Source organism: Bactrocera oleae, chromosome 4 (genome assembly GCF_042242935.1).
Source record: "Bactrocera oleae isolate idBacOlea1 chromosome 4, idBacOlea1, whole genome shotgun sequence".
NCBI classification, from domain to species: domain Eukaryota; kingdom Metazoa; phylum Arthropoda; class Insecta; order Diptera; family Tephritidae; genus Bactrocera; species Bactrocera oleae.
Window position 1 is genome coordinate 32,013,764 of NC_091538.1, and position 20,165 is coordinate 32,033,928.

The window sequence follows — 20,165 nt, forward strand, 5'->3', positions numbered from 1 at the left end:
AGCCCTTTTGATACTACACTACTAATATTTATCTCACGCGATTTTTTCTAGAAAGATATTTTTGCTCTATACAAAGTCCAGTACTCTAAGAAACTTTTTTACATTGCTGTCTGGTATATTTTGTTATAAGTTTAACATGATGGCTGAGAGAATATACTTATCCACTGATTCTCACCAAATATTAGAAGAAATATTTATATATAAAAAACTATATCTATCTCGATTAGTTTTAGGTGATGCAAACAACCGTTTGGTGAACAAAACTATACTCTGTTGCAACATGTCGCGAAAGTATAAAAATGTTGCGAAAGAATTCAACATTTACTATTCGATTATAATTTAGTATCGTATTAACTTATGTTATTGATCATAGATTTACTATTTTAGATAGATACTATTTTTTCTCCGAAATGTTAACTTTAACAAAAAGAAGCTATTTAACTCAAACATGGTATATGTGATACAAACTGAACCAAAGGGGTTAGATTTATTATGTGGGGTATACACTGTGGGGTATATACTTGTATTAGGTTGCTGTTGTACGAAAGGAGCGGAAATCAGTATATTATGGTTACAAGGTTTAAACAAAGGTCTAGACCAATTTCATTCATATGCAGCGATAAACCACATTATTTTTAAGAAAAACTGTCCATTTAATTTCATTAAATTATAAAATTAACAAAATAAATTATACCATAAATAGCACATGTATGCTGGGAAAATTCGTGGATCGATTTCACACATTTTTGGCATTAAACTGTTGTATATCTAATATTTTACGTTTATATAAAGCCAAACGGAAGTTTGAATTTTTTACATAAAGTATGTTGGAGCTAGGGTCAATATATACCTGATAATGGGTACTAGGGCGGAACCAAGAATTTTATACTCTTGTAATTCGCAAGAATCAAAGGCCAGGAAATTCCTTCAGGTATGGCAAAGTTGAGAAAGAATTAATCATCCATTATTAAATGAAATCGTGATTACATTACAATCAGATTTGGTATCTTCTTGACTTATATTATATTAAAGGCCATAAACTTAGTCTCAGTTTTATTGCTATATTTTAGTTTGCGTCAGCGAAAATTATATTAAAAAAAAAAAAAAACATCTTGAAGTGAGATATACATAGTATTGAATGTGATATTACTATACCAAAGTGGCTAAATTTTATATTATAAGCTTGTGTGGAAAACGTCAACCAGAGAATCGAAATTCATTATATGAAGGTGTGAGGTTTATATCAAGGTATATACTATTTTTGTTCTAATTCAGCGTCAAACCACATACTTTTTAAGAAAACTTATCCACTTAATTACATTAAGATACCACATTTTGATCAACCGGAACGGTTTAAAGTCAATAGCAAAGACATCATATATATATTGGGGATAGAGAAAGATATTAGTTTCTACATTGCTCTTCTATCCTCGAGCATAGATAACATATTTTGAAGCAATTTTATTTATAAAAAAAATTTTTAATACTCACTGACCGACATACGAAGTATTATAAGTAGTATATGGAAGTAGAGTGTAGCATTAACTTGATTTTATCAATTTTTGCCAATACTACATACTACTAAAATGCCACAGACTAATAAAATGCTCCCATTGTTTCATTAAGGTACCTCACATACCATCACCAATCACATAGAGTAAAGTCAGACGAATGTTCGAAAATCTTGATATTAGTTACATGGGGGCCAGGTAAAATTTTCACTCGATTTCATCCATTTTAGGCACAAAAATACCTTGTTAGGAGTAAAACACGCTCTCTCATTTTCATTGAGATAACTCACTTATTGGCCGATATATGCGGTATAAAGTCACCCGGAAGTTCAAACATCTTTATATTAGGTATATGAGGGCTATAGGAAGTATTGATTCGATTGAACTAATTTTTTAACACAAACATATTATTATCGAGAGTTTTATTTATTTATTTTATTATACGAATTTCAATTAAATGTCTTATACATTGACCGATATTTTCGGTAAAAAGGCAACTATAGGCACTGGCGTCAACAAATTCAGTACCTAGGGACTTGAATAGTTTTGGTTCGATTTAGACAATTTTTGGTCACAAGGTGGCATACTTCAAAGGCATTATTCACGCAAAGTTTTACCCCGATACAAACATTGTTGTTTTATTTGCATAGTGGAAAGTGAAAAAATCAGATGAAATTTAAAATAGTGTTATATTGCAAATAGGCGTGGTTGTAATCCGATCATTTTCGCACTATTGCATAGAAATATGAAAGTAATATTATGTACCAAATTTGGTTGAAATCAGTTAAGCAGATCCCAAGATATGGGTTTTCACCTAAAAGTGGGCTGTGCCACAAATACTGTCTAATTTTGAACGCGGTTCCTATAAAGTCATCTCATACCATCCCAGAAAAAATTTAATGTCTCTGGTTTAGTGCTTGATTTATCGCGCTTTTAGTAGTTTTTAACAGTTGCCACTCGATTTCAACTATTTTCACACCGTCAATAATGGTGCTTCCAGTGAATTTGGTTATTATAGCTTTAGCAGTTTAGGAGATATACACATTAAGCATATTAGGGGCGGGACCACGCCCACTTAAAAAAATTTTAACTGCAGATGCCCCTCCCTAATGTGATCCTTTGTACCAAATAACAATCTTGTATCGTATTGCGGAGTTATGGCAATTTATTTGTTTTTGATTAATGGCGTTTTGTGGGCGTGGCAGTGGTCCGATTACGCCCATCTGCAATACCAACCGTCATACGGTACCAAGAAACATGTGTACCAAGTTTCATGAAGATATCTCAATTTTTACTCAAGTTACAGTGTGCCCGGACCTACGGACGGACAGACAGTCACCCGGATTTCAACTCGTCTCTTCATCCTGATCATTTATATATATCCTTGTATAACCCTATATCTAACTCGTTTAGTTTTAGGTGATACAAACAACCGTAAGGTGAACAAAACTATTATACTCTGTAGCAACAAGTTGCGAGAGTATAAACACATTAACATAAATAATTATTTTTTTGCTTTTCACATTCGTCTCACTGTAAGTATGATCAGAGAATGTTAATGAATAGAGAAGGAGCAAATGTTAAATGAAATCTTTTTGAGTACTAATTTGAAATTCCAGATGAGGGAACATCGAAAAATATAACTTCGAATAAGAAAAATACACCACACAATGTGCGAAATGCTATAAATAGACACAACGAATATTCCTAAATGAAAAATCGTTGCGCATACCTATTTTGATTTATGTTTTCAATTTTTATGATATGAAAAAATTTATAATTATGAAAACCTTCTGAATTAAAAAGCTGTATTACCGGTAAAAACCCCAGATATTATAATAAAATAAACATTTAATAGGCTATTTTTCCAACTTATGTATGTGCGTTGCGTGAGCAATTGCTTATTGAGCAAAGGATAACAATAAAACGGTGGCTAAGCGGCCGCGTTTCCACTTTTGCGGTGGCTGAGGTCGTAAGCACAATCCGAATACGAACCTATACATTCGACTCCTAAAACTCATGAAACTGAAATTTTATTAAATTTTTTTATTTTATTAATTGGAATCTAAACATATCTCAATTCAATTACTTTAATAGCATATTTTACTTCCTGAAATAATTAAAATATTTCAGGAAAATATATTCATATGTTTAGGTTTATTAAATATTCCCTTATTATGGGTATTTACACAAATGTGATAATTACACATACATTCTTAAATACACGTACGCTGATGCTTGCTTCTTCTTGCCCCGCACAAGCAATGACTTTTGTCTACACTTTTTGCTTTTTGCGAGAAGCAAGTTGAACGATCGCCCGCAAGAAGGGGTCAGGGGCGCACTGCCACATAATTATTTCAGATAGTTTTTATTAATCGAATTTATTTTAAAAAACGATTATAGGTATGAATTTATTTGCATTTATATTTTTACGTATCTATTAATTATATTACGTCAATAAGTCATTAATGCATTAGTATTTATCAATACAAATTAAGCAACATATTAATATATATTATGAGCCCTCACTTGACACGCCTCTGTGCAGCTAACATTTGCTCCTTCTCTATTCATTGACGTTCTCTGCCAAAATGGTAATTACGATGACGGAACATCGAAAACGCGCAAGTTTGAAAATAAAATTTCACCATCCTATCAGTCGACGCAACGAACTACACGACTCTATAAGCAAAATTTATATACATAGATATGCACATGAACAAAACTTAAAATAATAAAAACGAAAGAAATTGACTTCTCACAAGAAAATATTAATAATGAGGGAAGTAATATGAAAATAGAATTAAAATATCATTCAATAATAAAGGGTTATAAAAATAAAAAAATAGTATATAAAAATATCTGATAGGGTTTGAACTTAGGCAAAATATTTCACGTTGCAAAACGGAAGTGTGCTATACAAGCAGCACCACAGAAGATATTCAAGCAAATTTGTCTAATCTGTGAACTCAAACAGCTACTGTTGTTTACTTGCTTCAAATGTTCATATATCTATATGTGAATATTCTTGAAATTGCCTTCCTTCATTCGCATGTCCAAATATATTTGCATATATTATATGTATACATATTGCAACGGATTTCTCGATAAATCGTCTAACTATAACTCACTCTTGAGCTCGATCACTGGATTGTTAAATTAAAGTCCCAATTTAATGCTATGCACTTAACTTTATTTCCAATTCCAACAACTTAACACTTATTGCTCGCTATTCGAACTTACAACTTATTGCTTATAGCTTAATTGCTCTTTACACGGCAACACTCTAATTAGAACTGTGTCTGCTGCACAGTCCGGCAGCCCTTATATAGTAAATTTTTAACAAAAGTTCGCTACTAGAACATTCTGGCAACTACGAATTCGCTGTCTAGTTGCATCTGGCAGTTTATCGTTAATTATGATTTGTTCTGATACTCGTGTTTATCGCAATATGTGCATATGTATGTCCCTAAATATGTCTTTCGCAAAAAATCCAACATTCGCGCAAGTGACAAAAAAACGTAGACGCATCATCATCGGCCTATAATATTCAAGCGAACGCGCGGCTTATTTTCTAAGTATTTCATATTACAACGACAACAAATTCATTAACAAGGAACATGTGTCTGCTTCAAAGCAATGTGCACTAGTTCATAACTCTGCGCCACGCTATTTTTTCTGTGCGCCTGGTAAACCACATTTGGTTTTCATATAGAATTCCTACCGCAAATGTGCGAAAATAAAAATTAATGAAATTGAATTTGAATTTGAAGAAGTTTCAATTTTACAATTGATCCTACCATTCCCCTCGCATTTGTATTTTGCCCACAAGCTACCTCCTCACGACGATGCTAAAAATCAGAAAATGGAGAATTTGTCTGATGTTCCCTTCAGAAAGGAGAATTTAGAAAACATGACCTCTTAGCGAGTTAAAATAATATTTTAATTTTATTCATATTATTTACTATATATGGCATTAAATTAAAAAATTTATATAAAATTGCCATTCATAAGAAATTTTTAACTACTTCTATATATTTATATGTTTACTTATTATCATTATTTCATAGTTTGTCGGTTTAGCCCATTTTATCTAAACTTCTATATATTCTATGCGCACTGCATATAGTACTTTTATAAGTTTACTTATTATCATTATTTCATAGTTTGTCGGTTTAGCCCATTTTATCTAAATACGACGCTATGAAAATGCAGCCCAATTGGTAATCGCAATATTTCAAAAGAGCATAAGTCAACTTTCAATAGCAAACCACTGCAAAAAGGACAAACGAGACAACATAGTCGACCGACATTGTCGCAAAATTGTCGATTCAAACCAATTTTGTCAACTCCGCGAAGATTTACACAATTTGGTGTCAATATGCATGCGAGCTCATATATGTATGTTTGTGGGCAAAGTCGTCATTTGTTTTTTTTCAACAACACAATGTCTGCGCGAACTCGCCGTTATTTCGTTGGCTTGCCACTATACACAGAGGCGTTCTAACTGAGGACTCTTAGTATATTATTATGTGGCTTAATTTGTATTGAAAAATACTGATGCATTTATGAATTATTTTCGTAATATAATATATATTATATATATATATAAATACACATACATATATTCATACCTATAATCGTGTTTAAACTAAATTCGATAAATAAAATATATATCTGAAATAATTATGAGGCAGTGCGACCCAATCCCTCCTTGCCTGCGATCGTTCAACTCGCAAAAAGCAAAAACTGTGGACAAAAGTCATTGCTTGTGCGGGGTATGTGTGATTATCACATTTGTGTAAATACGCATAATAAGGAAATATTCAATAAACCTAAACATATGAACATATTTTCCTGAAATATTTTAATTATCTCTGAAAGTAAAATATGCTATTTAAGTGATTGAATTGAGATATGCTAATTAATTCCAATTAATAAAATAAAAAAATTAAATAAAATTTTAATTTTATGTATTTTACGATTCGAACGTGTATGCTCGTATTCGGATTGAGCTTAACCCCTTTACGCCTACGACCTAAGCCACTATATCTATAAATGGAAACGCTACCGCTTAGCCACAGTTTTATTATTATCATTTGTTTAATAAGTATATTGCTTACGCAACGCTCATACAAAAGTTGGAAAAATTGCATATCAAAGGTTATTTTATTATGAATTCTGGGGTTTATGCCAGTAATCCTCCTTTTTAATTCAAAAGACTTTTTATAATTATAAATTTGTCATATCATAGAAATTGAAAACATAAATCTAAATAGGTATGCGCAACGATCTTTCATATAGGAATATTCGTTGTGTCTATTTATAGCATTTCGCACATTGCGTGGCGTATTTTTCTTTTTCGAAGTTATATTTTTCGATGTTCCCTCATCTGGAACTACAAATTAGTACTCAAAAAGATTTCATTTAACATTTGCTCCTTATCTATTCATTAACATTCTCTGCTTCTACAAATAAAATCGTTTTCTGATGTGTGTTCTTTGATACAATCAATATATTTAAAAACATATACATAGTACATATATATAAAGAAACGTTAAATTAATATAAAGTGATTTTATTTTATCGTTTTAGAACCTGTCTTCCATCTGAGATGATACAATGGAATGAAAGAAATATTATGTCAGTTTTGAAAAATTGCCTTGGAAAAGAGTTGAGTAAAGTTACTATGCCTGTTACTGTAAATGAGCCATTAAGCTTTTTGCAAAGAGTTTGCGAATATATGGAATACCCTGAAATATTAAATAAGGCTGCTAATGAGGAAGATCCTGCTGATCGAATCAAGCTCGTTGCAAGTAATGTATAGCACAACTTTTATAAATATGCCTATGTTTTCTCTCGGCCACTCTCACGACTCATTATGGAAAAAGATAGGCGGTATTAAAGGAAATGTAAAACATTTATAAAAATTTGTTTTTTACGTAATTAATATATTAACATAACATAATGTATGGAAATAAGATTCAGTTAAAATAATTTTCTCTGCCAATATAATTAAATTTATATAATAGTGTTATTGACATAGACTAAGACAAAAAAAAAAAGTCATAATGAAGATCGACTTAAAGCGCATTTCAGTCTCTAGTCACTATTTTGAAGTGACAAGTTACTATTCACAATACAGTCTCTAATCTTTAGTCACAAAATATTGTTTCAAATTTGTCACATGATAGTAAGTAGTAGAGCTGCAAAACTATCGATAGTCAAATCACTCGATATTTTCGATAGTTTAAAAAAATACTATCGATAATATAAATAATTTTTTGAAATCTACTTTCCTTTTGCTGGTTGGTTTGGTGCACACTTCATTTTTATGATATAATCTTTGGATTGAAAATTAAATATGAACAATAGCGAAATAAACAAATATTAATTATAACAGCTAATCGAGGGCTATGTTCGGGTGTAACCGAATATTTTATACTCTAGCAACTTGAATAAATTACAATCACATTTGGTATCTTCTTGACTTAGATCTTTTACTGTTACTCAATTTTACTACTATATATTAGTTCACTTCAGATAAATTATATTATATTAAAAACATCTTTAAATAAGATACATGTGCTATCTACCCAACCGACCAGAGGAGTCATTATATTAGGGATATGACGTTTAGACGATACATGAGATACATGTGATATCTACCCAACCGAAGACATATACTTATGTACGAGTATGTAGTTTAAATTCAAACATGCCCTCCTCTACTATCTTTTCTCTGAAAGTACGGCAAAGTTATGCCCAAGTCTACAAATTGTATGTCTGAGAATCCTTATTTATCCTAGCACACGTACGTATACGTATATTCGAAGTCCATATTATTCAGATTTACTTCTTGTATTTTGTCGAATAAAAAACTAAGAATGCATATCAAAACGAAAAACATTTAAATCCAATATGCTGCATAGTTGTACTGAGTTAAATAATGTATGTACAAAAACCAAACTACATACATATAAACTAATCAGCTAATTGGAATATTAATAAATAAATTGGGCTTTTAAAAAAAAAATTTACTTTTCAAAGAATCTAATATTAAAATCAGAAACTAATATCGAAAAAAGTAATTAATTAAAAACACATAATAACGTTAACTTCCGTTGCACCGTATCTATAATACCCTTCACAAATAAAAAAGTTTTCCACACAAGGACTTCATTTTGATCCTGTTCAGGGTATGACAAGTAAGCAAATATTTATTTCGGGTATAACCGAACCGCAAGGCGGTTAAATATTCTTAGGTGTTAACAAAACTTTTTATTAAAAAGGCCTAAGTTCGCGTGTAACCGAAAATCTTCTATCAACGGCACTTAAATATCTTCAACCAAAAGCTAATTAATATATTAAATTTGTTACATGAGGAAACAACCAACCAGAGAAATGGAAATAATTATATTAGGGATATGGAGTTAAGATCAAGGTCTGGACCGACTTCATTCATATTCAGCGGAAATCTACATTACTTTAAGAAAACATGTTCACTTAATTTCATTAAAGCATAAACCACATTGACCAACATAAACGGTTAAATCAGGTGAAAAGTCTGAATATTTAAAAAGCGTATATTGGTGTTCGGGAAAGGTCTGTATTGATTCGTAATTTTACGAAAAAAACACACACGTTCCATGCCATAAAGTCTGCTACAATAATGAAAATCATACTTGTTGTATTATATATAGGAGCTGACCTAATTCGTGGACCGTTTCACAAATTTTCGGCATTATCCAATGTTTTAAGTTTACTTAATTTCATTAAAACAACTCCCACATTGACCGTTAGATACGGTTTAAAGTCAATTAAGCTTGAAATTTTTACATAAAGTAAAGGGAGCTAAAATAAGTATTTAACTGATTTTATTAATTTTGGGTAACACTTCATATATATGTATTATTACGAGAAAAAGATCATACGTATACCGCTCAATTACTTTATGTACCAATAATTATTCTATTGGTTAAGTAAAAGGTTCGTTCGGTTTTTATCTAAGAGATGGCGTGATTGTCCATAGTACTAGTGTTACACATCATGTCATATTATACGGCGCTGAAAACGTGTTTATTCGCGCTAAAAGTGCGTCTTTGATTTGTTCGATAGATTGACTCAGTACGTTGTGAGCGCTCATCAAAGATGGACACCAGCAAAGAGAAGATTCGCTATATTTTACAATTTTTCTTCGATCAAGGCGAAAAAGCAGCCAAAGCGGCTGAAAAAATTAATTTAGTTTATGAGCCCGATACTGTAAACGAACGTGTAGCACAAAAATGGATTGATAAGTTCCGTTCCGGTAATTTCGATGTCAAAGATGCATCACGCGTCGGGAGGTCTGTCGTCGAAAATTGCGATAAAATCATGGAAATAGTGGAAACAGATCATCACTTGAGCACTTATTTATTTGCTGAGGAACTAAAGATAAGCCAGAGAACCGTTTGGAACCATTTGCATAACCTTGGATTCAAAAAGCAGCTCGATGTTTGGATGCCACACGAACTAACGCAAAAAAACATGATGGACCGAATTTCCATCTGCGAATCGCTGCTAAATCGCAACAAAATCGACCCGTTTCTGAAGCGGATTGTGACTGGCGATGAAAAATGGGTCACTTGCGACAACATCGAGCGCAAACGGTCGTGGTCAAAGCTAGGGGAAGCGGCCCAGACCGTGGCCAAGACCGGATTGACGGCCAGGAAGGTTTTGCTATGTGTTTGGTGGGATTGGCATGGAATCATCTACTACCAGCTGCTCCCCTATGGCCAAACGCTCAACTTGGCCCTCTACTGCCAACAACTGGACCGCTTGAAGGCAGCACTCATCCAGAAGAGGCCATCCTTGATCAACAGAGGCCGAATTGTGTTCCATCAGGACAACGCCAGGCCACACACGTCTTTGGTGACGCGCTAGAAGCTCCGGGAGCTCGGATGGGAGATCTTAATGCACCCATCTTATAGTCCGGACCTGGCACCAAGTGATTACCATCTTTTCCTGTCCATGGCGAACGCGCTTAATGGTGAGAAGTTGGCCTCAAGAGAGGCCTGTGAAAATAGGCTCTCCGAGTTTTTTGTCAATAGGGACGCAGCCTTCTACGAGAGGGGTATAATGAAGTTTGCAACAAGTTTACGAACAAAACGGCGCATATTGGATTTAAATCGGACAAATGTAGACAAAGTTATCATCTTTTGAAAAATCAATAAAAAAAACCCCTCGCAACCTATTGCTAATATAGTTTTGTTCACCTGATGGTTGTTTGTATCACCTAAAACTAATCGAGTTAGATATAGCGTTATGTATATGTAAATGATCAGGATGAAGAGACGAGTTGAAATCCGAGTGGCTGTCTGTCCGTCCGCACTTCTTTGCAAGCTGTAACTTAAATAAAAATTGAGATATCTTATGAAGCTTGGTACAAATGTTTCTTGGTACCGTAAGACGGTTGGTATTGCAGATAAGCGTAATCGGACCAATGCCATGCCCACAAAACGTCATTGATCAAAAACAAATAAACTGCCATATTAAAGCTCCACAATAAGATACAAGACTGTTATTTGGAATACAGGATCACATTATTGAGGGGCATCTGCAGTTAAATTTTTTTTTTTTAAGTGCGCGTATCTCCGCCCCCTAATAGGGTTAAAGGGGATATCTCCTAAACCGCTAAAGCTATAATAACAAAATTTACTGAGAGCAAATGCACGCACTCCCCATATAACGGTACTGTTAAAAACCGCTAAAAGCGCGATAAATCAGGTACTAAACACGCCAGAGACATTATTTATAATGTGAGTTATCTCAATGAAAATGAGAGAGCGTGTTTTACTCAAACTAAAGTATCGTTGTGTCAAAAATGGATGAAATCGGGAGAAAATTGTACCTAACGTCTGACTTTACTCCATATGATTAGTGATGGTATGTGAGCTACCTCAATGAAAGAGCGGGATTATTAGTCTGGGGCATGTTAGTAGTATGTGGTATTGGCAAAAATTTATAAAATCGGGTTAATACTCGGTCGGTCAGTGAGTATTAATATTTTTTTCTCAAATGAGTACACCATTTTACTTTGCGAGCGTATAAAATGTTCGGTTACATCCGAACTTAGCCCTTCCTTACGTGTTTTATTAAAAATTAACGCTGCGCTGCGAATGAGAGAAATAAAAATAGTAATGTATTTCAAAAAAAATGTGTTACATATTATATTAAATAAATTAAGTTATATACGTAGTTTCATTATTTCAGCTTTCGCTGTGTCGCTCAGTGAGTATTAATATTTTTTTCTCAAATGAGTACACCATTTTACTTTGCGAGCGTATAAAATGTTCGGTTACATCCGAACTTAGCCCTTCCTTACGTGTTTTATTAAAAATTAACGCTGCGCTGCGAATGAGAGAAATAAAAATAGTAATGTATTTCAAAAAAAATGTATTACATATTATATTAAATAAGTTAAGTTTTATACGTAGTTTCATTATTTCAGCTTTCGCTGTGTCGGCATTAGCATCAAACTGGGAACGTGTTGGTAAACCATTCAATCCACTTTTGGGAGAAACGTACGAACTGCAAAGGAAAGATTTCAAAATTTTATGCGAACAAGTATCGCATCATCCACCGATTTCTGCTTTTCATGCAGAATCTTCTTACTACAAGTTCTATGGTTCGATTAACCCAAAAATAAAGTTCATGGGAAAAAGTATAAACATCCAGCCTAAGGGAGTGGTCACTGTTGAGCTGACCAGGTAATAACTTAATATTAATAACCAATTGATTATTTTCTTAAATTAACTCGATTTAAATTTTGATAGAAAAGATCTCGTATAAATAATAACAGAAAAAATATGTGAAATACATATTTCGAAAACCTTAAGAAAAATTTCTGGGAGGGCTAAGTTAGAATATTTTAATTTTATTGGATTATGCTTTTTGACTCCGTTATAGAAAATTTAATATTTGTTATCGACATGTTTTTTTCATTCAGGTTTTATATAAATCTTTAAGTAATTTCTTTGTCTCTAATTTCAAATTTTAAATAAAGAAACTTGTTAATGTATCAAAGTACTGAGAACAAAGAACTACTCTATTAATAAATACATAAATTAAAGTTTGTTTGTTGAATGCTTTGGAATTGAATTGTATTGGTCACACTACATTTTATAATGCCACCTAAACTAATAATATTATTACTCAATTGACGGGATCCAGCTTGCACCTATTTCAATTCGGCTATGAGGAGTTTTCCGTCGGGATCTTCCTCATTCAGAAACCAATGATAATAAGGTTCCGGGTCACATCATCAAACGATTTAGCGGATGTCATGCCCTTGGCTGACTGTTTATCCTCTTTAGTGAACCTCTGTTTCTTGACTGCCGCTGCTGGCGACTCAAGCTTAAAATGGTTTAGAAACGCTTTCGCGAAATCATCTCCTGCAGCTCGTTTATAAACTCCTCATTGGTCGGCGGTTACAGCTGCACCCTTCAAAGCAGATAGGCAGACCACGCTTCACCTCATACCTCACTTTCGGTGGGTCACCGAATTTTAAAATAAGCTATTCCCACTACTAGCAACAACACTTTTACACTCCTTCCCTTGCTTTGTAGCGGTACTTTGGCTGCAGAGTTTGGTTCCGGAAAACGCTGGTGTTGTTGCCTTCCTGGAGTTAGACTTAGCTTCAGCTCCCACGAGTGAAGGGGAAAGTAGGTCCACTGGCGCATAGCCCCCACTAACCAAGTTACATTATATTATATAATATTATTACAGACCTAAGCTAGATACCTCCCAACTGTAACAGGGGCAAACTGTCCCTGCCCGTGCCCGACCTTCGTCACTGTCGTGATACTTTAGACCAGTTTGGTGCTTTGCGATACCAGGTAGAGTTCAGGTACGAAGTGCATGAGCAGTAGCCAGCCTTTAGGATACATGCGGTTGACGCGAATTTCAATAGACTCTGTGGCCTTCCAGTCGATACCTCTTCCAGTGTCTCATACAGTCAAGCCCCCAAATGTTTAAAGCGTTGCCCTGCTAATGCGGGACAAGTGCGTAAGATATGCTCCATTGTTTCCCTGGTGCCTTGCTCTTAGCATTTTCTGCAGTCATCTCGATCTGTCAGCCCCATTCTGAAGAAATTGAATTCCATGTTGAAACGTTTTTTTGTAAACTATGCGCAACCGCCACGAACTTAAACATTTTTTAACAGATCCGACTTATTTAAATATGTCATTCTTTCAAATATCATCAGCCAATTAGAGTTGCTATGTGTACACATTTTTTGTTAAAAATTAAAAAAGTTTGGTAAATTGAAATAATTTTGAATACTAAAATAAGTTTTTTAAATGTAAAACTACTTCATATCGTCTCTAATACAAAATTTTGAATTGCTTACTAGAAAATTATCAGTTAATAGCTTCTTATGAATAATATTTTAAGCCGTTTCAAAGATCTAAAGGAACTCAAACATATTGAAAAGTCTATGGCAACCAACCATTTTGAACCAACTTCGTCATCAAACATATGTTTTCAAAGTGGTCGTAACCTTGTATTTTATGCACGTTGATTAAATATTGTGTTGGTGGCATCATAAGATAGCTTTTAACCGGATAGTATCGGTTGAACAAAGTATAGATTTTGTACATACAAGAAGACATCACGCATCACATCAACTACGCAATCTACAATTTGAAACTATTGGTCAAGATCACCCAAATGCTGCATCCGTCTTCCATTTTATACAAAAAGATGGAAATTAAAACTTTTGTGCAACTCGCAAAAATTCAATTATACAATTTTCTTAAAATTTCTATATAATTTTCTGAAAGACTTAACCCCATTGAAGAACGGCTAATAATGTCTAGATTTCTTGCTATAACCATCCATCCTTTGGAATATCAAGGGCTCTACTCAAAGGTTCTGTTTTTAATAGTCTTCTCGCACAAATTAAAGGAACAAAAAAATTTATCAAATTTTTTGCCAATTTTCAACAGGCTGTATTTCAGTGAAAAATGGTCGTACAGGAAATAAAAAAACCTTGATTTTGAAGCCTGAAGACTCTAGTTTAAGAATTTTTTGGTTAAAAATTTTTTTGAGCCCCAGTAACCATGAAATTCTTGGATAAAGCACGAAAAAAATATTTTAAAAATGTTTTTCATTTTTGTTTTCGCTCTACGGGCATGAAACAAATTTTTCAAGCTAAACCAATGTATAGGTCGCATAGCCTGTTAATTCAGCTTCAATTTGATTTTTGCAGAAGTCAGATACGACCATTTGTCTTCGAGATATCGAATTTTGAATGCAAAAGAATCCTTTTTCACTCAACTGCCGATATCTCTGAAACTACTGATCGCCAGGCAAGTGGAGGGGCGGTTTCGTTTTCTTCACAAAATTTCCTACAAAAATCTGTTATGGTTGATTGAAAAAAAATTTTTTTTCCACCTGAAACGGTAACGTAAAAAAACAGCAAAAAAATGTCATTTTCTCCTTATTTGGTTAATCGACTGTGTCTTCGACAATATTGGGGCAAAAGCTTAGGTTAGAAGAAAATTTTATAGTCTAAAGTACCCCCAAGACCCCCTTAAATTTTTAGACCGATCGGTTCAGCGGTTTACCCGGACCGATTGATTGAAATTTTGAAAAAATTAAGGGAACAAGATTTTGTTTCTTAAATTTGAGCTAATCTTTTTCAAATTCAATAATTTAATTTTTTTTCGACTTTTTACTCAATTTTGAGATTTTTGAAGATTGAGTATCAAAAAAAAAATCCAAAATTTTGTTTTCAAAAATTCGAAAAATTCGAAATTTTTTTTTGATACTCAATCTTCAAAAATCTCGTCGCATATTCGAAATGCAATTTCGGATCATTCTGGCGCCAAATTCTTATCAAAGCGTTCTTTAATGCTGGCAAATTATTCAGATTCAGATAATTTTGACGCAATCGGCGGTCCAATATGTCCCAGACGTGCTCTATGGTCACGTGAGGTCGCAATATTCGGTCGATATAGCGCCTAGCATTGAGATTGTCTCGAACAATTACTAAAGGAGTTCGAGAATTCCGTGAAATTGCAGCCCACACCATCACCGAACCTCCACCGTAAGCAACTACGGGACGAATGAAACGTTGTTCATAACGTTGACCAGTACGACGCCAAGCTCGAGGTCTCCGGTCGTTACCATACAGGCAAAATCGAGACTCGTCAGAGAAAAAAACGTTGTTCCAATTTCTCATTTGCCAGTTCACATGGTCGCGAGCATACTGCTGACGAGCTCTACGATGTGCAACGGTCAACATCGGTCCACGAGCAGCAGTTCTAGCACGGAGTCCAGATTCGCGAAGACGATTTCTGACTGTTGATCGAGAAATGTTTCGCGGCTGTCGTTGTCGTTGTTGTTGACGGTTTGGGAAGTTTCGAGCGATGACGTTGGCTGGAGCAAAAGGGTCTTGGATAGCCTGTCGAATGATTGCTCGGTCATCTCGACGAGTCGTTGCTTGATGGCGACCTTGTCCAGCACGTCGTTCATTTCCGTTTGTTTCCAGAAATCGGTTGTAAGCACGAGACACAACCGAAGCACTTACACCGAGTTGTTCACCTACCTGCCGATATCTGTACCCCCCTGAACAAGAGTCACAAGCCGAGCGACTTCTGGGGCTGATAAATGTCGCCTGGGGGCCATTATGGCACGGATCAAATTTTAAAATCTGCTATCAGTAATTTCTTCTTTAAAAATATCGAAAAAGGGTTACTTTTGAAAAAAAACTGTTTTGTAACGCGTAATGGCACGAAAAAAAAATCGCTGAGAAAATAATCGTTCTTGCAGTGCCAAAATATCGAAAAAGGATTAGTAAAAAAAATCGCTGAAAAAATAATCGTTCTTTCTCAACAGAAGCGTAAATCCAGTGCAACCTCCACGTGGTATGCTTTGGATAACGCTAATGCTGGCGGTGAATCAATCATCAATCAAAACGTTTGTCAAAAACTTTGAATTTTTTAAAAACGAAAAAAAAAAATATTTTTCAAGTATTTTTAAAATTTTCAAAAAAAAAATTTCGAAATTTTCGAATTTTTGAAAAAAAAATTTTGGATTTATTTTTTGATACTCACTTTTCAAAAATCTCAAACTTGAGTAAAAAGTCGAAAAAAAAATTAAATTATTGAATTTGAAAAGGATTAGGTCTAATTTAAGAAACAAAATCTTGTTCCCTTAATTTTTTCAAAATTTCTATCAATCGGTCCGGGTAAACCACTGAACCGATCGGTCTATTAACCAAAAAACTCTTAAACTAGAGTCTTCAGGTTTCAAAATCAAGGTTTTTTTATTTCCTGTGCGACCACTTTTCACTGAAATACAGCCTGTTGAAAATTGGCAAAAAATTTGCAAAAATTTTTTGTTCCTTTAATTTATGCGAGAAGTATATATACACACACTTCTGTAAACAACATTGTAATACCTTTACCCTGTTCCTTTGAAGAGGCTCATGTGATCAAATTCACTGAAGAAGGCATTCGGAATACAATCATGATTATATTTATGGCAAGTAATGCAGAAATATTTATAAATACCTTTCGACCTGAGGAACGTGTTCGAATGGTAAAACCTAGAGCGGAACTTCAGAACCTTCCTTCAGGTTCGACTGAAATATGTAGCTATTATATTTGACCGTTATGTGAGCTCTATCCGTTTGAAACTCTTTGCTTAGCTGATTTTGCATCAGTGTATAAAATTAATCCAGTAGAAGAGCACAAGACAGTGATCCTGATTAGAAAATCTTTATAATGAAACGAACTTAGAAGAAGGTGCACAAAATTAACTGCCTTTTATGGAAAATGAGTTCAGGGTGTCAGCACCTACTGAAATAAACCCAAATATAAATTTTTTGGACTTGCATGTTGAAGATTCAACAAATAATGGCACTAAGTCTACCCACTTTAATTCCAGTTGAGGAATTATTTTCTCTAGTTTTAAGTCTACGTATAAAGCAAAGAGACTATTTGACACATTTGATGCACCAGAGTTGTCAGTTTATGAGTTCACTGGTGGCGTAGCAATTGTAGGAGACTTGACAACTAAAGCTAATTGATTTCCATTGTTCTTTGCAAGCAATTCTCTGAATAAAATTCTTGGAACCTTCTGTTGGTTTAATAGCCCAATCGAAAATGGTTCATTCTCTAGAAAGTTCCTGGGCACCAACAGAAAAAGTTCTGAAATCTTTTCAATATAAATAAATGAACACATTTCAATTGAATCAAATAATTTTCTAGCTGTTCCGTCTGAGGGAATAACTATACATTTAATAGTCGGCGTGATATAAAAGACTACCTGATATTATCTTCAGATATTTTATGTTTTATAGAAATTTGGAGTTATTCTTGTGAACATTTTAAAGTACCAGGACTTACTCTTGAGATAGATAGAACTGAATAATCAACCGAAATAAAAAGGGCATTGAAATATATGCAAAGCATAGTATTGCTAGCTCTATAGCACCAAATGTTAAAATGTTAAAATTCATTTCAATTCAAGCCTAAATCCGTCACAGTAGCTCTAATTAATTTCACTGTGATTGTGAATAACTGATGCAAAGCCTTCTACTTTCATTAAAATATATACGGAAATCTTATATACTACTTTGCTTTACAAGAGTATAAAATGTTCAGTTATATAGTTTAGTACTAAAGTGCACCACAACACTCACCCCTTTCACACGCTCCCGAAATGAAACAGAACAAATATGGTTAAAAAATGAATAAAGGCTTTTCCAACTTGCAATTTTATTTAGTCTTTCAAACTATAAAGTTGTTTAAAAATGATTTGAAAAACGAGATGAAAATATAGATATCCGGGTTGGCGCACAACAGGACTCGGCTGATGCGTATACGACGGCGATCGATCGAAAAAAAGGGCCCGTGTCCAATCGTCCATCCCTTTTGTTCGTTGGGTAGTGGTGAGATCGTGGGTGTGTTGAAGGTGTGGTGTGTGTTGGTATCCCTCGGTGAATTGTGTAAAGTTGTATGTATTGGTGTGTGGTGTTTTCAGGAGTGGATGGTAATGTTGTGGTGTGTTGGAATTTATCAGTGTTGCTTGTAAAGTGGTGTGTGGTGCGTGTGCAGGGATGTTTGCTGGGAATAATATATAATAGATAGCTCATTTAGCCATCCCGGCCCCCCTAGGCGAATGTTTAGCCTAAGAGTCGTTGTAGCTGTTGCAGCGTTGCTACAACGTTGCTCAGTCCCGTAGAGCGGCGATATTGCGGCCTAGAGTGCCGGCGCATCATTGATGCTTCGTTTCGGTGGCTCCTTAATCGGGACACAGGAGGGGCTGCTGGTCGTCGATGCTGTATTGCCCGAGTAGATAGTGGTTGTCTACTTGGAAGGCGGCTGCGCGGGGCAGGCGGCCGACCGATGTCACGTCTCAGGTTGCGATGGAGCAACGTATGATGCAACCTGCCGCATATTTGGCACAGATTGACGGACGTGCACTCCTGTGTGTTATGTGCCGCTGTCAAGCAATTGAGACAATGCCCATGAGCCTGGGCAATTTGCTGGCGTTGCATCGGTTGCATGCCTCTAAAAATGTTGCAGTGTTGTAGTCGGTGAGGGCGGCGGCAAATGATGCACCGGACGCGCTGCGGTTCCCTGTTTGCTGTTGGTGACGGTCGCGCGCTACTTCGAGGAGCGGCTGTAGGAGCGGCTGTAGGAGCGATTGCAGTTACAGATCGGGGAGCTGGAGTAACCCCAGGTCGCGGCACATTGATAGCCGACCGAATAGCAGGCGTTGGCATAGGTGCATCTGCGTCCATAGTTATCTATGTAGAAAAGATTATTGGGCCTTATAAAGTTTTAAGATATAAGTTGAAATTGGCATTCTACAACTCTTGGTAGCATGAGAGGGTCGTCATATTGATCGACTCGTTAGTTTATATACTTATATACTTATATATACGGATTGTTGTCGAGTTTGCGAGTTATTGTCTTTTCGTGTTTTTTAGTCGATTTATTGAAACGGTTATGAATTGCGCTTTCGGGATTATGATCGGTTTATCGTTTATCATTTGCTTTTTCGTTTATATCTGCGGTTGGTAGAAACCACAGCTTCACGAGCGGTCTGGTAAGCGTTCCGCTTTGGGTACGGAGATCAACTACTCTTATATGACCGTCGGAGCCATAATGTAGCTTTCCTATGCGACCAAGCCGCCATTCGGTAGGGGGTAGACAATCATCATTAATAATGACACAATCTCCAAGCTTCGGCGCCTTTTCTGGAGCTTTCCAGCGGTACCTCTTGTGGAGGTCCTTTAGATAATCTTCTTTCCATCGGCGACTAAAATTGTGATGGAGAATTTTGATTCTTTCCCATCGGTTTACTAAGGATAGCGACTCCACGTCTGGCTCAGGTATGGCCAGAATGGGTGCTCCTTTGAGAAAATGCCCAGGAGTTAGGGCGGTGAAATCGGAGGGATCTTGCGAAAGGATTGTGATTGGCCGTGAATTGAGTACGGCTTCAATTCGAATTAATAAGGTCGAGAATTCTTCATAATTAAACTTGTAGTTTCCAGCTACTTTTTTGAAGTGGGATTTGAAGCTTTTTACAGCTGATTCCCATAAACCACCCATATGAGGAGCGCTTGGGGGGATGAACTGCCAATTAATGCCTTGGGGT

General features: G+C 35.1%; 1 protein-coding gene and 1 pseudogene across 5 annotated transcripts in view; one reads left to right on the forward strand and one right to left on the reverse strand.

Annotated features, from left to right (window-relative positions):
• LOC106625350 (oxysterol-binding protein-related protein 1) overlaps window positions 1-20,165 on the forward strand; it is a 342,202-nt gene that overhangs the window by 145,748 nt on the left and 176,289 nt on the right. For all 5 annotated transcript variants that reach the window (XM_070109230.1, XM_070109226.1, XM_070109229.1 and 2 more), the window contains 2 exons: window positions 7,107-7,327; window positions 12,001-12,259. In XM_070109230.1, coding sequence (XP_069965331.1) covers window positions 7,107-7,327; window positions 12,001-12,259 — 480 coding nt within the window. The remainder of the gene's footprint in view (window positions 1-7,106; window positions 7,328-12,000; window positions 12,260-20,165) is intronic.
• On the reverse strand, window positions 18,237-19,305 carry LOC138856887 (uncharacterized; annotated as a pseudogene).